The sequence below is a fragment of the Myotis daubentonii genome, chromosome X (assembly GCF_963259705.1).
Source record: "Myotis daubentonii chromosome X, mMyoDau2.1, whole genome shotgun sequence".
Lineage (NCBI taxonomy): Eukaryota > Metazoa > Chordata > Mammalia > Chiroptera > Vespertilionidae > Myotis > Myotis daubentonii.
The window spans coordinates 58,988,282-59,007,787 of NC_081861.1; the positions used below are offsets into that span (position 1 = coordinate 58,988,282).

General features: G+C 47.2%; 2 protein-coding genes across 2 annotated transcripts; both read left to right on the forward strand.

The window, feature by feature from the left end:
• The first annotated feature begins 1,729 nt into the window (after window positions 1-1,729).
• On the forward strand, window positions 1,730-7,530 carry LOC132224540 (182 kDa tankyrase-1-binding protein-like). Its single transcript, XM_059679738.1, has one exon. The coding sequence runs from the start codon at window positions 1,819-1,821 to the stop codon at window positions 7,075-7,077; it is 5,259 nt and encodes a 1,752-aa protein (XP_059535721.1). The 5' UTR covers window positions 1,730-1,818; the 3' UTR covers window positions 7,078-7,530.
• A 3,444-nt stretch (window positions 7,531-10,974) lies between these two features.
• LOC132224578 (ADP-ribosylation factor-like protein 13A) lies at window positions 10,975-19,217 on the forward strand. The gene is made up of 7 exons (XM_059679753.1): window positions 10,975-10,991; window positions 11,201-11,271; window positions 16,030-16,279; window positions 17,162-17,261; window positions 17,771-17,961; window positions 18,808-18,898; window positions 18,996-19,217. Exons 1-7 carry the CDS (start codon window positions 10,975-10,977, stop codon window positions 19,215-19,217), a joined length of 942 nt encoding a protein of 313 aa, XP_059535736.1.
• Window positions 19,218-19,506: the final 289 nt, after the last annotated feature.

Genomic DNA, 19,506 nt, shown 5'->3' on the forward strand with positions numbered 1-19,506 from the left:
TGAGTGGGGGGGATAGGGGGTAATGTGCGGATAAGGACACATATGTAATAACGTAATCAAAAAAAAAAACCAGAAAGAAATGGCTGATTCTAAGACTATGGAATACAGATGAGCCTGAAGCCTCTCACAGTGCCAGCAAGAGAGGAAGTTCTCAAAAAAAATACACAACACTGGATATATGTCAAAGGGATACAGAAGTCCATTGAAAGAACTCCCAATACAAAAGCTGGAACAACTCGAGCAAGTAAATAAAGTAGTATTGGATTATAACTCAGTCTGTAAAATGAATACCTATTAACCCATACTGTATTAATAAATGATTTAATAAGCAAATGGATGAGACTAGATCAACTTCCCATAGAAGAATCCCAAATAATTTATGGAGATATTCCACCATCAAGGAGATAGAGCACAACTCCCCATTTTAAGTATAGGCTGCACATAGTAACTTTCTTCCAAAGTATACAGCATGAAAAGGAGAATAAAGTAAATCTACTGTGGAAAGGCCTGACAAATACCACCTCAGTCAGTTGATCAAGGTCAATATCATCAGCAATAAGTCATATTGATAGCATGTGCTCATGATATGAAGTGATGAGAAGGGCCTTTACCTCTGTGGTTTTCCTCCCCAAAACACATAAATCCAGTGTAATATTGAGAATAATACCAGACAAACACCAAGTGAGGACATTCTACAAAACACCTGACCAGTGCTCCTGTCTAAGTCATCAAAATCAAAGTCTGCACAACTGTCACAACCAAGAGTATGCTAAGGACACTTGACAAGTAAACATACTGTGGTATCCTAAATGGGATCTTTGGAAAGAAAAAGGACATTAAGTAAAAACTAATAAAATGTGAATAAAGCATGAACTTTAGTAAATAATCACCTATCAACATCAGTTCATTCATTGTAACGAATGTGCCATGCTAGTGTAAGGTATTAAGAATAGGGGGTGGGGCCTAGACACATACCCTGGTTGCAGGCTCAATCCCTGGCCCTGATAGGGGCACATGCAGTAGGCAACCAATCACTGAATCTCTCTCACATCTCTCTCTCTCTCTCTCTCTCTCTCTCTCTCTCTCTCTCTCTCCTCCCTCCCTCTTTCCCACCTTCCCTCTCTCCCGCTCTCCCTTCCATTCTTTCTAAAAATTAATGGAAAAATATCGAGTAAGGATTAACAACAACAAAATAATAGGGAAAACTGGGTTTAGGGAATATGGGAACTCTCTGTAGTGTCTTTGTAATTTTTCTATATATCTAAAACCATTCTAAAATAAAGTTTATTTTTTAAAAGTTCACTAAATAACTTTTTACAGGGATAGGTGGTTACTAGTCTTATTGTGGTGATCACATCATAAAGTATATAAATGTCAAATCACAATGTTGTACACCTGAAACTGATATAATATTGTATGTCAACTTACTTTTTAAAAAGTTCACTGAAAAAAGTAAGTGCGGTATAGTTTGGCTAGAAGAGATGGAAAGGCCAAGAGCAGGGCAGTTTCTCTGATACCCGAGGTCTTCTCACTCACATAGCCTGTAAGACCCTTAACCTAATATATATGACCTCTGAAGCCAGACCACCTGGGTTGCAATTCTGATTTATCACTTACTAGCCAGGTAACCTTGAACCTCATCCTATCTCTCTTTTTAAAATTTACTCTACTATACTGTTAATTGTTACTTTTGTACTCTTTCTACTCATTAAAAAAAATGTTGGGCTGCAGCGGCGGCGGTGGCGGAGAGTGGCGTCGGGGCGCCGAGCCCGAGCCGAGCGGAGCCGGATCCCGGGGGAGCCCGTTCTGCCGAATGTGATGAAAGTGTCTGTTCTCAGGGAAGGCACAGCCATGGCTTCCCCACCACCCCGGGAAATGGAGGAGGAGCTGGTATCTGCTGGCTCTGAGCCAGATGACCCTCGGGCCAAACCTCCTGTCAAGCCCAAACCCCCGGCCCTGCCTGCCAAGCCAGCCCTGCCTGCCAAGCCCAGCCTGCTGGTGTCTCTTGGGCCGCGGCCACCCCGGGGTCCTCTGGCTGAGCGGCCTTCTGCCCGGAAGATGATCGTGCTGGCAGGACCCCAGCCCTATGGTGGCAGCAGGCGTCCCCTTCCCTTTGCACCAAGACCGCCGGCCGAGACATCTACTGGAGGAGAAGCCACCCAAGAGGCTGGGAAAGAGGAGGCTGGGAAAGAAGAGATGCCTCCATTGACACCCCCGGCTCGATGTGCTGCCCCAGGGGGTGTGCGGAAGGCCCCCGCCCCCTTCTGTCCAGCCTCTGAGCGCTTTGCAGCCACCACAGTGGAAGAGATTCTGGCCAAGATGGAGCAGCCGCGGAAGGAGGTCCCCACCAGCTCTGACCGCCTCTGGGGCTCCCGCCTCACCTTTAACCACGATGGTAGCTCAAAATACGGCCCCAGGACCTATGGTGTGGCTACTGGTCCTGTGGATGAGGATGGTGGGACCCTCTCCAGGGAATGGTCCCAGGAGGGGTCTGCGAAGTCTCCTACAGAGTGCCCTGAAGAGCACAGCCAGACCCCCGAGGAGAGGAACCCTGCTTTGGACCGGGCCTTCAATGGGGACCTGGCTCAGCCGGCCAGCTCTGAGCCACCTACCGACGTTTCCAAGCCCTGGGTCCCCTCAAGTCCAGGCCCCACCTCAGAGAATGGAGGGTTCACCAGCCCAGGCTTCCCTGCTGAAGTCTCAGGCCCAGCCCCTGGGTCTCCCCAACTTCACTCCCCCCTCCAGCACTCTCCCTGCCACTCGCATCTTCCCGAGGCCCAGAGCCCCGCAGCTTCTGGGAGAGGGCCTTCTCCCTGCCTCCCTGAGACCCCAGCATCCCCAGTCGTGGTCCTGCCAGATGAGGGCGCCTGCCATGCCTCTAGCCCAGGGCTCCCTGCTTTGGGAGCCCCAGATGCCCCCAGACCCAGTGGCCCGCCCGTGGAAAAGGTCTCGGGGAGCCACAGCCCAGAGCAGCTTCCGGCCACCTCACCCCGGCCCCCGATGGAGGGGGGTGAGTTGCTTGATCCTGATCGGACGTTCCCATCTGGTGAGGAGGTGGCCAGGGGTGACGCAGAGCTCCGCCCCACAGGCCTGGGTCAGCGCCGATTTTCTGAAGGTCTGCTCCGGCTGCCCGACCAAGAACAGAAGCTGGGGGGCTCGCTGGCTGACCTGCTCCAAACCCAGGGGGGCCAGTCAGCCCTGGAGCGTCCCTTTGGGTGTGGGACAGAGTCCAACTGGAGCTTGTCACAGTCCTTTGCATGGACCTTCCCCACTCGGCCTTCGGGTCTAGGGGTGTGGCGGCTGGACTCCCCGCCTCCCTCCCCCATCACTGAAGCCAGTGAGGCCGCAGAGGCTGAGGCTGCAGCTGCAGAGGCTGCGGCTGCGGAGGCCGAGGCTGTGGCTGCGGAGGCTGGGGCCACTGCGGCTGGTGACTTGGCTGCATCCAGTGGGGAGGGAGCATTCCAGCAGGGCCGAGGGGTCTGGTCAGCTCCAGAGGGACCAGGAAGGCCTGGTTCTGGGGTGCAGACAGATGATTTGGGTATTTCCCCAAACCAAAAGGGTGATGGGGAGAGTCAGCCTCCATCCCCAGCTGATCCCCTCAAGCCTCTGCCAACAACAGGGGACCCACCTGAACCGGCCTTGCTACAGGCAGAGGAGAGGTGTGAGGAGCAGGAGCCCCTGGCCGGACAAGAGTCCCCACTCCCTCTGGCCACCAGGGAAGCCGCCCTGCCCGTACTGGAGCCGGTCATGGGGCAGCAGCAGTCAGCACCCCCTGACCAGCCCTGTGTCCTCTTTGCTGACACCCCTGGCCCTGGGAAGGCACGGCCTGCTGAGGAGGAGGCTGTGACCCTGGCCCGGGCTGTGACTACCCAACCCAGGACAGGGGCTCAGGACCCCTGTAGGGCGTCCCCCGAGCCTGCAGGTCCTGAAAGCAACTCCCGCTGGCTGGATGCCCTCCTGGCTTCACCACCCCCCAATGCTGGCAGTGCACGGCGGGGAGCTGGACCTGAGCTGAAGGGCTCACAGACCCCAAGTGCCTGCTCCGAGGGACTCCTCGGCTGGGCCCAGAAAGATCTGCAGAGTGAATTTGGGATTGCAGCAGATACACAGTCCAGCAGTTTTAGCCCTTCCAGCTGGTCCCAAGACACTTCTCAGGACTATGGCCTTAGGGATGCAAGCCCTAGAGGGGACCCAGGCCTTGGAGAGAGGAACTGGTCCAGCAAGAGTGGGCAAGAAGCAGGGGAAGGGAGCGCCAGAGAGTGGGCCAGCAGGTGTGGCATCGTTGGCCATGAGGAGGCGGAGGTCCATGAGGAGGTGGAGGTCGGCAGCCCGCAGGTGAGCGGGGGGCTCCCAGCCCAGGACCGGGTGATTGGAAAGCCAGCCCCGCTTGGCACTCAGCAGAGCCAGGAGCAGGCTGTTCAGGACTGGGAGTTCAGAAAGAGGGATTCCCAGGGCACTTTCTCCAGCCGGGATGTGGAACTCCAGGACCAGGAATTAGGCAAGAGGGATGTGCTGGGTTCTTACAGCAGTCAGGACGCCGGCCTTCAGGGCTGGGAGTTTGGGAAGAGAGACTCTTTGGGGGCTTATGCCAGCCAGGAAGTGGAGGAAGTGAGGAAGAAGGACCACCTGGGCAAGTACAGCAGCCAGGATGCCGACGAGCAGGACCAGGAGTTTGGGAAGAGAGATTCGTCGCTTGGCATCTTTGGCAGCCAGGGTGCTGAGCAGCCGGACCTGGATTTCGGGAAGAGTGCCTGGATGAGGGACTATAGCAGCCATGGCAGCGCCAGGGCCCTCAGCCCCCAGGACCGAGGCTTCGGGGTGAGCGCCGGGAGCACCCCGTTCAGTCCCGAGGAAGCCCTGCAGCAGGATGAGGAGTTTGAGAAGACTCTGAGTGGAGGAGATGGCCTGGGCAAGGCCAGCGGGGACCCAGGCCAGCCAGAGGAGAGAGAGTTGGGGGGCTTGTTCAGACCCGGCAGCCCCCAGAACCAGGATGGAGCACGGGGACCGAGAGCCCAGAGCAGCTGGCAGGACAGCGGTGCCAGCCAGGAGGTTGAAGGGCTGCACAGAAGACAGCAGGCAGGGGACCAGAGCCCAGGCGATGCCAACCCGGAAGACAGGGAAGTGGGGCAGCGAGGCTGGGCTGGAGACTTCAGCCTCGGTGTGGTCTCCCAGCCAGAGGCGGCCTTCAGCCCAGGGCAGCGAGACTGGAGTGGTGACTTCTGCATGGAGGCTACCAAGAGGAGCCATCATTTTGGGATCATTGGCCATGACCGAGTGAGTGGTGCTGGCCCGAGTCCTTCTGGCAAGATGGGAGGTGGCCACTTTGTCTCTCCTGAGAAGACCTCGACTGGGCCCGTGGACTGGACTGACCAGCTGGGCCTCAGGAACTTGGAAGTGTCCAGTTGTGTGGGTTCTGGCGTCTCGAGTGAGGCCAGGGAGGATGCCGTGGGACAGACCGGCTGGTCGGATAACCTGCGGTTGAGAGATGTGGACCTGGCTAGCCGTTTGGAGGCTGGGGGTTCTGAGGAGCCCAGGGAGATGGGAGTTGGGGAGAAGGACTGGACTTCTGATGTCGGGGTGAAGGGCAGAGATTTGGCTGGGGTGGGGGAGGCAGAAGGCCACAGCCAAGCCAGAGAGAGTGGCGTGGGGCAGACCAACTGGTCAGGTGTGGAGGCCGGAGACTTCCTTAAATCAAGGGAGCGTGGAGTGGGACAGGCAAGCTGGACACCAGACCTGGGGCTCAGGAACATGGCCGTGGGGCCAGATAGCAGCTCCAGGGAGCGTGGGGTGGGCCAGGTGGACTGGGGTGACAGTCTGGGCCTGAGGAATTTGGAGGTGCCCTGTGACCTAGAGACTGGCGGTTCTCAGGAGCCACGAGGATGCGGCGTGGGGCAGATGGACTGGACCCAGGACTTGGGGCTCCGGAATGTGGAGCTCTCTGGGACTCCGAGTGAAGCCAGGGAGCATGGGGTGGGAGAAGTTAGCCAGTGCCAAGAGCTCGGCCTCAGGGACATTGGCATCTTGTGCCCTGGCCAGGTGGCCAGATACCCAGACCCCATGGAGGCCAGGGAGCTGGGGGTTGGCGAGACGAGTGGACCAGAGACCCAGGGCGAAGATGACTCCTCGCTTTCCTTGGAGACCTGCCCTGAAGACCCCGGAATGGAGATGGGAGAAGCCCCCGGCTTCGGAGCCAGCCCCAGCAGCGGCTGCCTGGCCCGCTCTCCACCCTGCGCCTCCCAGGGCCTGCTGGAGGAGATGCTGGCCGTCAGCAGCTCCAAGGCAGCGGCCCGGAGGGACTCGGCAGCTTCTGCTTCGGGCCTGAGGACCCTGTTGGAAGAGGAAGAAATCACGGCAGGTGCTGATCGAGGGGAGCCCCTGGAGCCCCTCAGGGACCGTCTGCCCTCCTGGAGGCCCCAGCCTGATGGTGAAGCCAGCCGGACAGAAGAGGTGGACGGCACCTGGAGCCCTGCAGGGGCCGGGCTGGGCGAGCAGGGTCCGATGTACCCCCCTCGGCGACCCTCCCAAGGCCCTCCCCCCAGCTCCCCCAGTCAGGACTTCTCCTTCATCGAGGACACCGAGATCCTCGACAGTGCCGTGTATCGAAGCCGTGCCAGCCTGGGGCGCAAGCGTGGGCACCGGGCCCCGGCCATCCGGCCGGGTGGTACCCTGGGCCTGTCGGAGGCGGCAGACTCGGATGCACGCCTGTTCCAGGACTCTACGGAGCCGCAAGCTTCTCGGGGGCCGTCTTCAGATGAGGAGGTGGTGGAGGAGCCTCAGAACCGCAGGACACGGATGTCCCTGGGCACCAAGGGGCTGAAAGTCAACCTCTTTCCTGGCCTGAGCCCGTCAGCCCTGAAGGCCAAGCTGCGCCCCCGGAACCGCTCGGCTGAGGAGGGGGAGCTGGTGGACAGCAAGTCGAGCCAGAAGGAGTCCGCGTTCCAGCGCTCCAAGTCCTGCAAGGTCCCAGGGCTGGGGAAGCCCCTCGCCTTACCTCCGAAGCCAGAGAAGTCCTCAGGGTCAGAAAGATCATCGCCCAGTTGGCTACAAGCCCTGAAGCTGAAGAAGAAGAAGGTCTGAGAAGTCACTGAGGTCCTTCCCATCTGGCAGTCTCAAGCAATGCCCGTTCCTGTGGGGTCCCTGGCCAGGAGATGGCTGGAGCCCCTTCTCCCCCATGTCCCAGGCTGTAGCCTCTGTCCCCCTCTGCCTCTGTCTGAGGAGCGTCTGGGGAGGCACATTTATGCACTTTGTATCACCTTCCCAACTTCCCTCCACACCTTCCCTCCCGGCCTGGATTCCGTCATTAGTGGTCCAAGGTTCTGGTCCTCCCTCCGTGTACCCACCTCCCTCTCTGCTTCCTCCTCCAGCCTCCCTTGGGTTTTGTTTTGATACCAATTTATAACATTTTTTATAAAAGCCTTTGATTTTGTAATGGATGGAACCCAGCCCCACCCCAGGTCTCCCTCTGCCCTGCCAGGTGCCCCATAGAGACCAATAACATTTTGCCACTGAAACAATAAAGTTTTTTTGGAATTGGTAAAAATAAATAAATAAATAAATAAATAAATAAATAAATAAATAAATAAATAAAATGTTTGCTGTGAACCTCATCTTGTAAAAGTAGGAATGATAGCCCCCACTTTTTGGTCATTTTGTAATAATGACCAAATTAAATGTGTTAATATGTATAAAGTGCCTAAATGAGTGCTGGCACATTGTAAATTCTATGTCAATACTTTGTAAACTCAAAAAAAATATGATGACTAAAAATTCATTTAGTAATCAGCTGTACATCGTACAAGGTAGGGAGATGTGAGTTTGTTTGCTATGAACCAGGCAGTGGTTGCCATAGATATGTCAGAACATTGACAGCCATTGTTAGGTCACTGCTATATTCTCATAAGTGGGCAACTGTGCTGTGTAGATCTGGCACAAGGGCTAGAAATCTCAACAAATCTTCCTATTACTCTACACATCTTATGTCTTCCATCCATAAAAAACCAGTAATCTGATCAGTAAGTAACCACCTCAAGGTAAGCAAAATATTATCATTATCTCCATTCTACAGATAAGAAATCTAAAACTGTAGATTGAATTTAGGTGATTTCATCCCAGAGTATCCAGGAGAGGCACTGGAAATGAAAGGATCAATAATCCCTAGTCTAATCATTTTCTTCCTTGGTTATCGCATTAATCCTCCCTTAGGATAAGGGGTTTTTTTTTAATCTTTTTTTGAGAGTATTACAAATGTCCCGGTTTTTCCCCCCTATTGTCCTCCTCCACCCTGTTCCTGCCCCATCCCAGGCCTTCACCACCCTACTGTCTGTGTCCATAGGTAAGATCTTTGGTTAATCTCTTCCCATTCTCCCTCCCCCTTTCCCTCAGATTCGTCAGTCTGTTCCATGCTTCCAAACCTCTGATTCTGTTTTATTCACCAGTTTATTTGGTTCATTATTTGGTTCATTTATTTTGATTTTTTTGATTCAATTGTGGATAGATATGTATTTATTGCCATTTTATCATTCATATTTTTTGTTTCTTCTTCCTCTCCTCCTCCTCCTTCTCCGTCTTTCTTCTTCTTCTTCTTCTTCTTCTTCTTCTTCTTCTTCTTCTTCTTCTTCTTCTTCTTCTTCTTCTTCTTCTCCTCCTCCTCCACCTCCTCCTTCTTCTTCTTCTTCTTCTTCTTCTTCTTCTTCAATAATACCCTTCAACATGTCATGTAATACTGGTTTGGTGGTGATGAACTCCTTGACCTTTTTCTTATCTGTGAAGCTCTTTATCTGACCCTCAATTCTAAATGAGAGCTTTGCTGGGTAGAGTAATCTTGGTTGTAGGTCTTTACTATTAATCACTTTGAATATTTCTTGCCACTCTCTTCTGGCCAGCAAAGTTTCTGTTGAGAAATCTGACAGTCATATGGGTGCTCCCTTATAGGTAACTAACTTCTTTTCTCTTGCTGTTTTAAGATTCTTTCTTTGTCTTTAACCCTTGGCATTTTAATTATGATGTGTCTTGGTGTGGGCCTCTTTGGGTTCTTCTTGTTTGGGACTCTCTGTGCTTCCTGAACTTGTAAGTCTATTTCTTTCACCAGGTAGGGGAAGTTTTCTATCATTATTTCTTCACATAGGTTTTCAATATCTTGCTTTCTCTTGTCCCCTCTGGCACCCCCATAATTGGAATGTTGGTATGTTTGAAGTTGTCCCAGAGGCTCCTTACACTATCTTCATATTTTTTGATTCTTTTTGCTCTTCTGATTGGGTGTTTTTTGCTTCCTCATATGACAAATTGTTGGTTTGATTCTTGGAATCTTCTACTCGATTGTCAAATTCCTATGACATTTTTTTGTGTGTTTTGTTTTGTTTTGTTTGGTGTGTGTGTGTGTGTGTGTGTGTGTGTGTGTGAATAAGGTGCAAAACTGCCATTCTCTGGAGCATTTTCTCAATCCCTTGAGATTGTGTTTCCTGAAAATTGTCAATGGTTTGGTTCAAATAAACTCACAAAAATTCCCTGTAGATTTGCATGTTTCTTATGTTGACAGTTCTAATCTCAATTTGCATTACCATATAGGCACACTGGGGCACTGTATCAGCCTCTCAAGTGGAGAATATGACTGTGGAAAGTGCCTAGCACAGGGCCTACTATGTATCAAGGACAAATGGTATCTATAATCCCAGTGGATATGGCCACCTAAATGTACAGGTAGAGAATGCCACTGTGTAAATGAATATGCACAAGTAGGTGGAGCCAATGCTCAGGCAGCTGGCTTCCTCCCTGCTCTGCTAGTGGGAATGTGAAATGTTACAGCCACTTGGGAAAACAGTCTGGCACTTGCTCAAAAGTTTAAATGTAGAGTTATATGACCCAGTGACGACACTTCTAAGTATATGTACCCATGAAAACTGAAAACATATGTCCACAACGTTGTACAAAAATGTCTATAGCAGCATTATTGACAAGAGCCAAGTGTCCATAAACTAATGAATAAACAAAAAGTGGTATATCCATACAACGGGATATTATTCAGCCATAAAAAGGAACAAAATACTAATATATGCTACAAGATGGATGGACCTTGAGGTGATTGTCTAAATTATCCTTTTTACTTAGGTATTCACTTCTGAATATTGTTGCACTTTGAAAACTACTGGAGAGATTATGCAACTCCCTGGGAATCTTTGAGAGTGGGGCACCTGGACTGATGTTTGCAATCTATTAGACTAGTTGATCTCTAAGGTCCCTTACAGCCTAGGAATTTTATGAAATCTATGACAATGGCTCACCAACATTTTTTAAGCAGAGGCAATAAGAGAACCAAGAATAGTAGATAGTTGTCACTTAGAACAGGTTTCCCAATAAATAGGTCCTAGAAATCTCAGCTGGTTCTTCTCCGAAGCTTCACCTCACCCCACCTGAGGTTGAATGAAGATATTCCCAACAGGGATGATCTACGGCTGAAGGGAAGGCCACACCTGATGCCATCGTGCCTGTGTAGGTTGCTTTAACAAGAAACCATCCCATTTTGCAGGAATATGCCAGTAGAATTGAGGATTACCCATCCCTCGCTCTATGACATTTATAGATAAGGGTGGCTAGAATGAAGTAATGGACTTGTGTCAGTACAAGGCTTTCAGTTTATCAGCACCTATGTAGTCATAAACTGACAAGTTCAATGTTAATGGCGGGGCTGATTTCTTATTTACTTGTTTCCCTTAATATTACAGAACTCAGATGAATCATGTTCAAGATAATGACATCCTGAAGGCCTCAAGTAAATATTGAAGAAACACGAAGGTAATATTGTAATTATTTCCCTAGACCTACTCCACCATTTCCTCCAATTTATCTGCCCACAGTCCCACATGGGACAAATCATGATATATATTATATATATATATACATATATATATATATATATATATTGTTAGGAGAAACGATTATTCTGTCTGCATGCAAGATTGAGGACAAGGTTTGAAGAGAATGGCTAATTCTGCAAGGCAAGTGACTCGGGAAGAAACACATCCTTGGGGACCTTGGGAAGGGAGTCCTATATAATCTTCTACCACCTTGGCTGTGCCTTGAATGATACATATATTGGGACTACTGTAAGAAGATCCCCAAACACCAAAGAAGAATAGACTTCTTTGTTTAGCTTAAGAACTAACTGTTTTTAAGGCTTTGGCTCATTTTTCTTTTCCATTACTAGGAATGTGACCATCATCATCATCGGTCTGGATAATGCAGGCAAAACTTTACTTACGGAGGCCTTCCGCAGACGTAAGGAACTAGGAGCATTAGACATTGGTTTAGGTCTCTCAAGGTCCTCAGTGACCAATGAAATAATTATTCCTTCCTAGCTTTACTTCACAGCCCTCAGGTTGCCACTTTTGAAGATAAGCACTTTCCAACACACATACACAATCCTTTCCTGGGGTATTATCAGCTTGTTTATGTAATGTCTGTCACCGTCTCCCTTTTCAAGATATCCTAATTAAACATCCTCACACAGTGTCAGTATGAATGGATTCAAACTATGTAAAACACTGCAGTCAATTATGAAGGATAGCATGTTTGAAAAAGTGTCTCATTTCAGAGCTCAATTAAAGTGGAATTTGGTCTTAAGAAGTTTAATAACATTAAATACTTTGTGACAGTTAATATAGAGGGTTGGAACTTGTGAAATGTTGTCAATTCAGAGATATGCAAGTTTAATACCAGATCTCCAGTTTAATACATTGACATTTCAAGAAGCAGTTACACAGAATTGAAGGGAGCTACTATTCTAGTTGTGAAGACACAACTAAATGCTAGTCAAAGAGCCCAGCACACAGGCTGGCATAAGATTCTCTCTATTGATGTTTATTAAATAAAAGTAGGGGTATGATGATGTGGCTGAATTTTATATCATTTAGAAGCCTTCAGCAAAGTACAGGAAAGGGCTAACCTGACTCCTCTGCCACTGGTGTACTGGAAACCTGCAGCAATTTTCTTGAACTACAGCAACAGGCTGCTGGCTGATCTTTCCATCTCTAGTTGTCTCCCCAGCATTCAGTCAACACAGTTGCCTGAAGGACTTAATACAAAAATCTGATCATGGCACTTTCTTCTGCTCAAAAGCATTTAATACCTCCCCATTGTATTCAAAATAAAATTTAAGTTCCTAGAGGCACACAGGGTCCTCTATAATTTGGTTTCTGACTTCTCTTCCAGCTTCATTTCTCATGCTCTCTGCATGTGACCTGATAGAGCCAAAACAAATGACTTGCCATTCCTCTGCCATCATACTGATCTATTTCACATACATATGCCTGCTATAATGCTGTCCTACTACCTAGCATTTCATCCTCTCCATTATCTACCTGAGTGGGGTCCTGGAATCTATATTTTAAGAACTCTCCAGGTGTTTTTGATGGGCAGCCAGCTTTGGGAAGCACTCTTCCATAATTAGCCATATGCTATTTTGTCTTTGAGAATAGTATCTGCTTTCCATTCTGACTTCTAGAGGATAGAGCCCGGAGTTGTGAATTCATTCACAGGGAAGTTTCTAATGGCCAAGAAGCAAAGTTCCACTGATGTCACATTCTAAGGAATGTCTCAGTCCATACAGGACTACTACAGTCAATCTATTAGGCTGCTCTGTACACAATATGCAATAGCTCACCTCTCCTGTTCCTGCAGATGTTTATGATTGCAGATAACAGCCTAGGAAGGAAATACCAATCTATAAGTAGTAACTTGTGTTACTATAAGTAGTAACTTTGAAGCTATAAACTATCTGTGATCTGAAGCCATTATTCTCAAAGACAGCATATACTATAACTGTTTTGTCTGGATGGGCATAAGTAGGTGCCCTAAATGAGGGAATTTAGGGCAGTGCCTCTCAAATCTGGCTATACATTTCAATAACCTGGGAAGCTTTTAAAAATGAACATGATGCTTGAGCCCCACCCCAGATCTATGGCATCAAACCTTCAGAGGAGGAGATCTAGTGTCAGTTTTTAAAAGCTCCATAGGTGATCCTTAGCATAGTGAGCACTAAAAGCCAAAAATGAGAATAATGTGGGATGCTTTTACACTTACTTTGTGGGACCTGTAGGCCCAGACACTTTGGACTAGGGGGCGGGGCATGGAATCAAAATCTAACAAGGAGCACCAGATGATGCTGAGACACAACAGGCATGGATTTCTTTGCTCTTTAGGGTAGTGGGTCTCAAACTTTAAAGTGCAGAAGTATCACCTACAGATTTTGTTAAATATAGCAGTTTGTTAAACATGCAAATACTTGGGTTGCAGCATAGAGATTCTGATTCAATTGGTGTAGGGTAGGACTTTATCATCGCCAAGTAACTCAGAAGCCAACAGTACCCGGACTGTTGTGTTTTATGGGATATAGAAATGAATTAGACTCATTACCTGTCCTCAGGGAGTTTATGAATTAACAGAGGGGATAAGAGAAATGTAAAGTGTCAGGGAACAACAACTTCTCACAGCTTCTAGGGTTGCCAAAATAGATTGCATTATTGAAGGAATTGGTAAGGTTTCAAGTAAAAAGAAAAAATAACTAAGGAAAATGTTTTGATTAGACAGGGGAAAATAACTTAAAGCTTGCTTTCATGCTGGAAACAAATTAAAACTATCTTTATTCGCTTATTATTTTAAGTAGTCTAATGCGAGACATAGCAAATATCACATCAAAGTTGTGACTGAAAATTTTATGTTATCTGAAAGCTATAATTAAAAAGAGCATTGACTAACATGAAAACAGAAGTTATAAGATCACATTAAAATGTAATAATGAAAATATATGCATATATTTGTGTAAATGTCTATATAACCATACATTATCAACGATCTGAAAGCATCTTACTAACTCCTCAGCTAAACGATTCATTCTGGCAATCCTAATGAAAATGTCACAAGTAGATCTGAGATTAGAAATAGAAAGCTACTGATTGTGGTCTTAGAACTCCCGAGTCCGAGTATAGAGAATCTATAATATCATTTTTCTGCTTATGTGGGCAGAAATCTAGGTCAGAACTTTCAGTTCAACAGACTGGAATTTGTAGAAAGATTGTCCTTTTGAACTGCACTTCAATGGGGGCAGAATAGGTATGGAATGCCCTATGGCAGTGGTCGGCAAACTCATTAGTCAACAGAGCCAAATATCAACAGCACAACGATTGAAATTTCTTTTGAGAGCCAAATTTTTTAAACTTAAACTATATAGGTAGGTACATTGTTATTAACTTAATTAGGGTACTCCTAAGCTGGCCTTTGCTAAAATAATAATAAAGCCACCAACACAAAATAATTACAATTCTTAAATTGATGACAAAAATACCTGCAGGATTTGCAGCGGGTTGGAAAAATACAGGTAACTTTATGCTTCGAGTAGGTAGTTTTTGTCACCCGCGCTTGATTTGCGGACGTGACTAGCACTAACCACTGCACAATGAGACTGCTGACTGACTGGCTCACTCAACTCGTGCATGAATCGCGCACCTCCCTTGCGATGCGTATCCCTCGGCACACCTGCGCCATGTCTCCCATCGCCCAACCAACACCCCCCACTTCTTCTAACACCACTCCTTCAAAATAGACTCTCCCAGGCCGAAAACCGACCTCTGCTCATGGGCCACGAAGTTTCAATTGCACTGTACGTGCGCGCCCACACGTGGTATTTTGTGGAAGAGCCACACTCAAGGGGCCAAAGAGCCACATGTGGCTTGTGAGCCGCAGTTTGCCGACCACTGCCCTATGGGATTATGATCTGGCCATGGCCTTGACAGGGCAAGTGTATCTAAATTTGGCATGGTTTCTTAGAAGACATATGAAAAGTACTTCATACTTACCCACAATAACAGGCACCATAAACATGTATTGAACACCTACTGAGTGTAAACTAATGCAAAGCCCCTCCCTCATTATTTTAGTTGGGAAGCCATGGCATGCACAGAGGGAGGTGAATGACCAGCTTAACAGACCATGTGCTCAATGAGGGAGAGAAAGTGGAGTTGGGGTGGTCAGATAAGCTTCCCTAAAGAAGCCTTCCTGAGCCTTGAAAAAAGGGTAGGAGAGAAGAGCCTCCTGCTCATTCATTTATTCATTCATTCATCAAATTCACTCAACAAATATTTATTGAGCACCTCTGCCCTTGGCATTGTGAATGTAGCAGTGAATAAAATTGAAAGGGTCCCTGTCCTATTGCAGTGTATAATCCAGATTAGTAAACCGTTGAATTTATAACACTGTCATATGTACTATTATAGTGATAAGCCCAGAAGAAAGGCACCTTACCCAGATTTGGGGGTGGGGGTGTGAGTTAGGAAAAAATTTCTAGAGGAAACAAGATCTAAATAGATGTTTAAAAATAGGTATTAACCAAGGAAAGAGCAATGTAAGAAATGTTCTAAGCTGCGAAAATAGCATCTTGTGAAGGCCCAGGGCACAAAAGAGCGTGACATTCTTGTGTAGTGGGGGGAGAGTGAGCCAAGGAGCAGAGGGAAGAAAAGACTGGGTGTGTACCAGGGACACCGTGGACACAAGACAGGGTAGAGATAGCGCTGGCAGGTTAGGAGGCAGAGGAGTCTGTATTCTCTCCTGGGAGCAGTGGCCACTCACTGAAAGTTACTGAGCCAGGAGAGGGTTGCCTGGGCAAAGTGCTGGTTTAGGAAAATGAATCCATGAGTGAACAGGATGGCAAGATGCCTCAGTAGCATTCCTCAGGGCAGGCTCTAGTCAACATTTTTTTGAACATATATTTTCTTGATTTTTTACAGAGAGGAAGGGAGAGGGATAGAGAGTTAGAAACATCGATCAGCTGCCTCCTGCACACCCCCCACTGGGGACGTGCCGGCAACCAAGGCACATGCCCTTGACCGGAATCGAACCTGGGACCCTTCAGTCCGCAGGTCGACACTCTATCCACTGAGCCAAACCAGCTATGGCTCTAGTCAACATTTGTTTAACAAATTCTTTCATCTAACTATATCCCTCTGCTTTGTGGTTGCTTCTCCTCTCTTCCCTTATGCACAGTACTTCCTAGCAAGATAGACCGTTGTATGAACTCTAAACTGACTACAGTTCTGCTAGATGAATATGAAATTGCTATCTATGACCTGAATGGAGATATGAAGGGACAAGAAATCTGGCCCGACTACTATGCACAAGCACATGGGATTGTTTTTGTCCTGGATTCCAGCGACTTAGGACGCATGCAAGAAGTGAAGACCACTTTATCAAATCTTCTGTCTGATGCAAGAGTGGCAGGAAAACCCATCCTATTGTAAGCCTCTGCCTTTGTGCTCAATTTTCCCTTCCCATTTTGTGCCTTCAGAAGACAAGTAGACAAAGGAAGAGCTGGGTGGTCCCTTTGTCACATCCAGCTAGATCTCCTCTTCCCTTCAGCTCAGTGTGTGTGTGTGGAGGGGGTAACCCAGTCCTCTGGGGTCTGTTTTTAAGAGCTACTTTCTACCACACGCTGCCATGGGTGAAAATGTTACCTAATTGTGCAAATGTAATTTTGAAAGCAAGCATCAAAGGGAAATGGAGAGTAATATCGGGATTTCCTACCTCCATCCCTTGACTCTTCCTGAAGATTGTCTTCCTGAATTTCTTTCTCTTTCTCTGCTTCAGTCTCTACCCCTGAAACCACCCCTATTTTGTATAATTGATGCCAATGTCCTCCTCCCTTCCCAGACTGCCCAAGAGTCATGTAACGAGCACTGATTCCAGGGTGATACTTCGGATGGCCCAATCAATCATCACCCCCACTCCCTTTTTGCATTTTTTGTTCCCCATTAGCACCCCCAACTCAAGTATGAACAGAGTTTGGCAGAGGCTGTTTAAAAACTCCAAATCTGTTCGTATCCCAGTTAGCAATTCTAATTAAAGTTTTATGGCATAGTGTAGAGATGAAGTGAGAAATTCGATCTGGGGATGATCTTGGATTCAAGTTATATGTGTTATTCTTTCCGTCATTGAGAATTGGCTAGAAAAATGTCTGGTTCATCTCGTTGTGCATGTCTTTAAAGCTAGTTCTTGAATATGTAGCAACTGTACCATAATAGGTTCTCCCCCTATTTCCCTTCTTTTCTTGCCCTTTGCCTCTATTTATGTTTTACTCTTCCTCTCTTCTTCCTACCCTCTCTCCTGTGCCCTGCTCTAGATTGGCAAATAAACAAGACCGGAATAATGCCCTCTCACCTGGTGATATTATTAAATATCTGGAAGGGATAATGAATGACAACAAGTTCATTTGCCTTCTGGTAAGTGTCAACCCCTCCCCTCTTTTGCCCTCTCAAGCCCAACTGATGCATACCTTGCACCACTCCATAATCAGCCCCATATGCTAGATCTCAGGCAAAGCCTCTTCCTGCCAGGTGATGCCTACAGTGGTGATTTCTGACTCGATGATGACAATATCCCACTCCTAACTACCCTCACATATGTTTTCTTATTAGACTTCAAAATTGCTGTGTAAAGCTGGAAGCTTCAATATCCTCATTTTATGGATGAGGCTCAAAAACTCTGAGTTCCTTGCCCAAAGTCACATATCTAAGACATTACAGCACAACCCCTTCATTGAATGACCTTAGCTTTTGTAGCTTTTATTTACATTCTCAGCTGTGAATACTGAGTTCTCCTAGGAAGTCTTAAAGCCTCTCTAGGCACTGCAGAGCTTATGTGTACCTCTGCTCCTTAGCTGAGAGTGGGAGGGACTTTGATCCCCAGTGGCCTCAGGTTCCTGAGCTGGAGTCTTCTCTTTTGGTCACAGGAACCCTGCTCAGCTATCCAAAACCTCCAAAGAAGTAACCATGAGCCCCTACTTGAAGGGCTGCGCTGGCTGGTAACTGCCACTCAGAATAAACAGGAAGAGCTGTGTTCTCACCAACAATCACTTACTTCAAGTATTGCAAACTCCAAGGAGGACACCACAGGCATCAAGGATGAAAGTACATCATCCAGGTACTGAGCTGCCTCTATTAGGTTGATAAGACCCAGCTGGCATGGCTCAGTGGTTGAGAGTCTACTCATGAACCGGGAGGTCACAGTTCGATTCCCGGTCAGGGCACATGCCCAGGTTGAGGGCTCGATCTCCAGTGTGGGGCATGCAGAAGGCAGCCAAACAATGATTTTCTCTTATCTTTGATGTTTCTCTCTCTCTCTCTCTCGCTCTCCCTTCCTCTCTAAAATCAATAATAAAATATAATTTTAAAAAAGAACAGATGCAGGAATCAATATTCAACATAAGCAGGGAGTTCTGGGAGGTGCTTGGATTCTGTACGGTTCTGAGCAAGTCTTTCAAGATCAGTTGGCTCAAATGGGGCTAGGTCAGTGACCATAAACTTTCCAGCATTGTTAGGTATACCCTCCCCCTGGCACAACTTGAGTGATCACATTAGTGGGATGAGTTGCAGAAAGGTAAAGCCAAACTATCAACATTAGAGCTTCTCCAAAACATGATTTTTATTCCCCAATTTGCCATGTGGAGAAGAAAAGGAACACAAGCCCCTTAAGGAACTTCTAGGCAATATTTTCTATATGAATGTCCTGGAGCCACCCCGCATTCTCTACTTGCAGTTCTCTGACCCAATAATAAGGAAATATGGGGGAGAAGAGGAATATGAAAGCGAAAAATAAGAAAACAGGAGGTGATCAAGGTTTTGAGGAATAAAAGGCTAAAATGTCTTGCTCTATTGTCCGTTTCATTGTTCAAATACATATGCAGGAATGGGGTAACAGGTGCATTTACTTAAGGAGCTTGAAGTGTGTCTATTTTCACTATTGCTTTGTCCTTTCTATGTTCCCCAGGTTCCCTACCAACGTAGAAATGACGGAAGAAAAAGAAGAGCCCCGAGGAAAACATTCCATGGAAACTAGGCCTCTAAAGTCAATCCTAAAGGTAAATGACTCTTTAAATGTTATTGCCACAGGGACCAATCTCTAAACTGTTGGGCACCACCAACTGACTTTTCCCCCTTCATCTTCTTGCTGTACAGAAAGGAGGCTTAAGATTAACACCTAAAAAGAATTTATCAGTGACATTTGCCTTAGATGAACCCATGGAGGAAGGTGAATGTTCTAAGGTAAATGGAGCTCAAAACACTACTGAGCTTCACGACAACTATAGAGCTGACTTTCACTTCCCAAAAACTTACACCAATGATGAAGATGATTACGATGATTACAACTGTGAAGATGACGACGATGACTTTTTTTGAAGGTAATGCTAGATCAGTGGTTAGTCAGAGAAGAAAAAATACAGGTGTCCCAAAAAATGTATATTCACTTTGAATAATGATTAATTCCAATGGGTTAAATCTGAAAAGAAAGAAACATCAATTGAGCTATCAGCTGTTAAGTGTGTATACATTTTGGGGGGACACTCTATATAGAGACCTTCTTCTCACAGTTTATAAAACATTCCTATTTTGAGTCTGAAACTCTTTTCTCATACTATGGTTGGTGGTCAGGAGAAGTGGATGAAGGACAGGGAGAGTCCTTGGGTAC

What these genes read in the sequence shown, in the direction of transcription:
- LOC132224540 (XM_059679738.1), top strand. Translation starts at nt 1,819, where the DNA reads ATGAAAGTGTCTGTTCTCAGGGAAGGCACAGCCATGGCTTCCCCACCA.
- LOC132224578 (XM_059679753.1), top strand. An exon ending in GCAGGAAAACCCATCCTATT is followed by an intron (nt 16,280 to 17,161) that starts GTAAGCCTCTGC and finishes GCCCTGCTCTAG; the next exon opens with ATTGGCAAATAAACAAGACC. An exon ending in ACAAGTTCATTTGCCTTCTG is followed by an intron (nt 17,262 to 17,770) that starts GTAAGTGTCAAC and finishes TTTTGGTCACAG; the next exon opens with GAACCCTGCTCAGCTATCCA.